At 43.6% G+C, this 6,425-nt stretch overlaps 1 protein-coding gene across 1 annotated transcript; it reads left to right on the top strand.

The window, feature by feature from the left end:
• The first annotated feature begins 246 nt into the window (after positions 1–246).
• LOC147459072 (pentatricopeptide repeat-containing protein At5g27110-like) lies at positions 247–3,435 on the top strand. The gene has a single exon (XM_086510422.1). The coding sequence runs from the start codon at positions 344–346 to the stop codon at positions 2,633–2,635; it is 2,292 nt and encodes a 763-aa protein (XP_086366548.1). The 5' UTR covers positions 247–343; the 3' UTR covers positions 2,636–3,435.
• The last annotated feature ends 2,990 nt before the right edge of the window (positions 3,436–6,425 follow it).

Here is a 6,425-nt window from a genome sequence, read left to right as displayed (position 1 = left end):
GCAAGTGAATTTGGTGGCACGAAGGTGACTCTAATGTATAGATTTACTTCGTTTGCATTTACAATATGACATACTCAAATCCCTATATTTCAAATGTACGCATGCGAACATAGTGGCTAGACCACGTGGCTCATTCCAATGTGAGCTTACACGAATTTACTTTCGTAAAAATGTAAATTCCCCGAATTTACAAATGTGCACGGACGGTCCAAACCCCCCATTCTTAAAGATCCATTTGAAGTTGCCCGTGTGGGGAGGGTGGAATACCCTCATGGGAGAGAGAGTTGCGAAACATTTGAGAGTTTTGTATTGAATATTGAGTCCCCATGAGTTCGCTTTGGAGATGGCAGGTGCAGTGCATCAGCTACAGAGTTTCACCGCGAGCATGGCAGCAGCTGAGGATTGGCAGCATCATCAGGGATTATCATGGGAGAATTTTTTCAGAGATCCGTCAAAGTGGTGGGACAATCGCAACAGCAAGCGAAGCCCTCTGCAGCCAGACTTCCGCCACAAAATTACGAGAGAACCATTGTGGATCAACAGCCCTGACAATCCATCTTGGGTTTCAGATAAACTCAGTCTCCACGGATTTGTCAAAGATCATCAATGCATTGCAAACACTGCAGACGATCGTTTGTCCTCACTTCTTTGGGAATGCTGTAAGAACAAAGACTGGTCTGGCGGTGCCAGATTACATGCCGAGCTTCAAAAAAGGGGCTTATCTGAGAAGAACTACTCTGATGCTTTGATCATCATGTATGCAAAATGCGGCAAGCTTCAGAAAGCACAAGCTTTACTTGACATGAATGACATCCGCAGCATTATCCCTTGGACTGCATTAATAGCAAGCTATGCCCGACATGGGCAGGGCCAAAATGCTTTAGACTGTTACGAACAAATGCAGCATAAGAAGATAACCCCGAATGCGGTGACCTATGCAAGCATTCTGAAAGCTTGTGGTAGGATTGGAGCCATTAACAAGGGAAAGAAAATTCATGATGAGATTTCAAGGCAGGGGTTGCTGGAGCATGATATTGTGCTGAGTGGTGCTCTTGTAGACATGTATGTCAAGTGTGGTGCCCTTTCCCTAGCGCAAAGTGTTCTGGAGCAGCTCGCTTTCCGCAATGTCATCTTGTGGAGTTCTTTGATTGCAGGGTTTGCTGAAAAGGGGCAAGGCCAAAAGGCTCTAGAATGTTATGATCAAATGCAGCATGAAGGTATCCCTTCGAATGCAGTGACCTATGCATGCATCCTGAAAGCATCTGCTGCGATCGGAGACGTTGACACTGGGAAGAAGATCCACAATGAGATTGTATGGCTAGGGTTGCTAGAGCAGGATATCGTACTGGGTGGTGCACTTGTGGACATGTATGCCAAGTGTGGTGCTCTTCGCGAGGCACAATGTGTTCTCCAAAAGCTCCCTTCTGCCAACGTTGTCTTGTGGAGTGCTTTAATCAAAGGATATGCTGAAAAGGAGCAAGGCCAAGAAGCTTTGGAATGTTTTGAAGAAATGCAGCAGAAGGGTTTTTCTCCAGATCCAATTACCTATGTGAGCATCTTGAAAGCTTGTGGTTCGATCGGAGCCATCAACAAGGGAAAACAAATCCATGAGGAGATCTCAAGGAAGGCATTGTTGGAGCAGAATATAGTGCTGGGTAGTGCTCTAGTGGACTTTTATGCCAAGTGTGGGGCTTTTTCTCAAGCACGAAGTGTCATAGAGAATCTCCCCTCTTGCGATGTTTTCTCGTGGAGTGCTTTGATTGCAGGATATGCTCAACAAGGACAAGGTGAACAAGCTCTACAATGCTTCAAACAGATGCAACATAAGGGCATTGCTCCTGATGCAGTCACCTATTTGTGCATTGTAAAGGCCTGTGCTGTGATTGGAGCCATTGACAAGGGAAAGCGAGTCCACGATGAGATTTCGAGGCAGAGGTGGTTGGAGCAGGATATGATACTTGGTAATGCCCTAGTGGACATGTATGCCAAATGTGGCGATCTTTCCGAGGCAAAAAGTGTCCTAATGAAGCTCCCGTCTCGTAATGTTGTCTCATGGAATGCTTTGATTGCGGGCTATGTGCAGGAAGGTCAAGGTGAGCAAGCACTAAATAGCTTCAACCAAATGCAGCATGAGGGCATCCTTCCAGATATGGTGACTTTCCTGTGCTTGCTGAGTCTGTGTAGTCATCTAGGTCTAGTGGAAAAGGGCCAAGCACTTTTTGATAGTATGGAAAGAAAATATGGTTTGATGCCCGACATCGATTGTTTCACATGTATGGTTGACCTTCTTGGACGTGCTGGACACATCATTAAGGCAGTTGAAGTAATCCAAAAGATGCATTGTTCTGCTAATTCCATCATTTGGCTTTGCCTCTTGAGTGCTTGCCAAAAATGGCGAGATGTGCTTGTGGGGAGTTGGGCATTTCAACAGGCTGTAGAGCAAGATAAATGCAATGGGGCAGCTTACATTTTAATGGTGAACATATACACAGCAGCTGGCATGCCAGAGGAAGCCAAAACAGTTAAAGCGTTGAGAATTAAGAACAAAGCATGGAAGCGGCCAGCATGTAGCTCATGGGTAAGTCCAAATAAGGTGCATGAGTTTAGTGTTGGGAAAGCATATATGCAGAAATGAAAGGCAGTGACTGAACCTAGAGAGTATTGCCTTTGAAATGTGAGAAGAAAGGTTAAATTTGGTGTTGTTGCAAGGCATATCTGATGCATCGAAGGCACGATTGCTTTTCCGTCAAGCTGAGAGGGCCTCAGAGGGAGTTTACATTCAAGTCCTTGTTTCAAGGTTCTTCAAGGGCACAGACCATAACACAAGAACCTATTAGCGGCACTCCACTTTTGATGGGAATTCTCCTCTTATGTTAATCCCATTGCTGGATTGTTCAAGGGTAAGAGCCCTAGAAAAACGACGAACATGCCGAGAGAATGTGTCCTTTCTCCTGAAGTCCAAGAACTTCTGAACTTGATATGAAGCACAAAAGACATTGCTTAAAATCTTGTCCAACAAAATCATGCATAGAATTTTTGAAGTGTATATATGACAAAGAAAGATGCATATAACAGATTTGTGTTGCTATACTTGTTTTAGAGGATAAAGAAGGCAAAAAGATTAAGGGCCATCTCTTCTTATGTTGGATGAATGTTCTCGACTCTATGGTTCTAATAAGAAAGCCGTCTTGTTGGCATGGGAGACTTAATTTTTGCAATATCTTGCTCCTAAGAAGAGGAAAAGGAGAAGCTAACCCCCCAACAATCTTCATCACAAGTTGGGCTCCTTTCTTGTTTGTGCCAGTACATGTTGTTGCAGCCCATATTGAGTTGATGTAGCTCATTCACATGCTGCCACACAATTGCTAATGGTTGTCATATATCATGCCTATATAATCTCAAACATGATGATAAAATTTAATCCACCATTCCAAACATGTAGAGTCGTAATTGGCTTGCGTTGTGACTCCTTACAATTGCCTTAAACTCCTCTCTCTCTCTCTCTCTCTCTCTCTCTCTCTCTCATAGTCTTATGTACCTTTTCTCTCTTCATGCAAAAGCATTAAAAGCTAATAATGCATTTTTATCCTTTTGCATGTGCAACCAATTGAAAAGAAAGTGCTAATCCTTAGAAGGGCAGTAAGAAGTGCATAACCGATTGGAGGTCAATGACGTATCTGATACATAAGAGATAATTTATGCCCTTTCCCTAGGCACAACCCTTTTATGGACTCCTTCATCTTCAAAAAATGTAAGAGTTTTATATATGGAAGATTCAGTCTCGATGCCACCATTACTTCATACGAAGGCTTGGAGTATGCTTAAAAACTTAATCAGGGTTGTGATTTGTTTCAAATTGTGGTGAAACCTATGCCAAAATTCTAACACCCTCTTTGAAGCTCATAGTGGACATAAATAGTGAGACCAAGTTGATGTAGAAGCTACCATGGACACCCTAGCAAAGTATCCTTTCCATCGGAGTTACTACCTTCAACTTTGTACCTTAGAAGAATGCCATCTTGAGCATCAATTGCCTTGTAAAAAATTTGAACTGTAGACCACACTACGTCCAAGAATCCCCATTTGTAAACAGTAAACACACCACGTCCAAATATTCCTAGCTAATGAACTTTGAAACACATCCTGTTCATAATCCGAACAACAACAATGGATTGGCGTCCACATCCATAGTGTTTTAGATACGTTTGATTGGTTACCTGCCAGATGCATGTGCTTTGAGCTCCTACCCACATGTTGAAACACCGATAACTTGAACTCTAACACAAGGGTCCAAATTGATTATATGAAACATTATTTGTCCCTCTATGCCACTCACAAACCTCTCTCTGGCTAAAGCTAGTGGCGAAAACTACCCTTTAACTAGAAATCTAGTGTCGTGGCCACTGTGGTCACCACCACATGTGCCATGCCGATCTCCTCTATCAAATCTTTATCATCGCTATCTCTGTCAAGCTTGCCTTTGTCGTTGTCTTCGTGTGAGTTCTTGCTTTTGTCTTTGGCTTTAGACTAGCGAGCCAAAAAAAGCATCATGTCACATTTATAACAACTGTTGTTGGACCTCGTGGTACCAAGGTAACTAATTGATCATTGGTACGGCTGTCCTCATCAAGCTTGCCTTTGCCTCTATCGTCCAAAAACTCGAGCCAAGAAAGTCGACAGTTTCCTTGAGAACTTCGCCCATTCATAGTCCGTTAATTAACGGGGAATTGGTTGATATGCTATCCATAGCCTTCAGTTGGTTTTGGTTGTTGATGTCATTGGCACTGGATCATTTGGGGGGGGCGTCCATGTTGTACATACTGTTGGAATTAGGGTTGCAGAGAAACACACACAGCTTGGAGAAGACGAAGGAAGCTCAAGGCACACAATAGAGAGTGTGTTACTTAGTGTGCAATGGAAAGATAGATAGCCCTAGAGTGATGGGCGTATATACAATGCACGGGGAAAAAAACCTCCTAAAGAGGGAAAAAATCCCCCGGCGGTCCTAGTGTGTTCACACACATCACTACCACATGTATATGGTAACAAATCCCCCCTGGAGTGATGCGGTGAACGACAGCTGGCACATGAGTAAAGGGAAGTGCCATGCCCTGAGGACATGATCAGTCCACAAAGGGGAGTAAGCCCAAAGCTTTGTGGAAAGCTTCAAGCTTCTCACGAGACAATGCCTTTGTGAAAAGATCTGCAAGGTTGTCCTGTGTTGGCACATAAGCAAAGCTGATCTCTCCTGCTGAGAACCTCTCCCTGACATAGTGGTAATGCACCTCGATGTGCTTTGTGCGAGCATGAAAAACTGGGTTCCTCGCAACTGCCAATGCACTCTGACTGTAAGTGTAGATAGTGTTGGCAATGTCCTGTCCAACACCCAAATCAGCCATAAGGCGTGTGAGCCATACACACTCAACCGTAGCTGTGAAGACTACCCTATACTGAGCCTCACAACTCGAAGTGGCCACAGTAGGTTGCTTCTTGCTCAACCATGATATACATGAACTGCCAAGCATGAAACAAAAACCACTTGTGGACACTAGCGTGTCAAAACAACCAGCCCAATCTGAGTCCGAAAAAGCATGTAAGTCTGGCGGCAATGATCCCCCCTTGGGATAAAACAAGCCAAGATGTAAAGTGCCACTAAGGTAGCGGAAAATCCTCTTGACAGCCTGCCAATGCTTAGACCCTGGGCTATGCATAAATTTGCTGACCTGTGAGACTGCAAACTGAATATCCGGCCTCGTGTTGCATACATAAATGAGGCAGCCAACAGTAGTTTGGTAAAGAGTGACATCAGCAGGATCGCCAGCATCATGTAGACTTAACTTCAAACCTGTTTCCATGGGAGTGGCAATAGGTTTGCAATCCTCAAGTCCAAACTTACATAGCAATGTCTCTATGTAACTTTTTTGACACAAGGCAATACCACCATCACACTGCTTAAACTGTATACCCAAGTAATGATGCAATAGCCCCAAATCTTTCATCTTGAAAGTAGCATTCAAATCAGCCTTAAATTCAGCAATATGTCTCTCATTTGGTCCAGTGATCAGCAAATCATCAACATAAAGAACCACAATGAGAAGTACATCACCCTCACGCTTTACATACAATGTGCTTTCTGTTGGACTGTTACGAAAGCCTTGTTTGACCAAATGAGTGTCAGCTTTCTCATACCAAGCACGAGGAGATTGCTTCAACCCATACAAAGCTTTCTTACATCTGCACACTTTGTCTTCTTGTCCTTTTATGAAAAAACCGCGAGGCTGCGTTACATACACTTCCTCAAATATGTCACCATTCAAGAAAGCAGTAACAATGTCTGATTGATGTACATCCCAACCAAAATGAGCTGCCAATGCACATAGAAAACTCACAGTAGTCATACGACAAGTGGGAGAAAAAGTCTCTTC

Source organism: Adiantum capillus-veneris, chromosome 4, assembly GCF_014529385.1.
Source record: "Adiantum capillus-veneris isolate H3 chromosome 4, ASM1452938v2, whole genome shotgun sequence".
NCBI classification, from domain to species: Eukaryota; Viridiplantae; Streptophyta; class Polypodiopsida; order Polypodiales; family Pteridaceae; genus Adiantum; species Adiantum capillus-veneris.
Note: the sequence above shows the minus strand (reverse complement) of the source record. Positions and strands in the feature narration are given on the sequence as shown.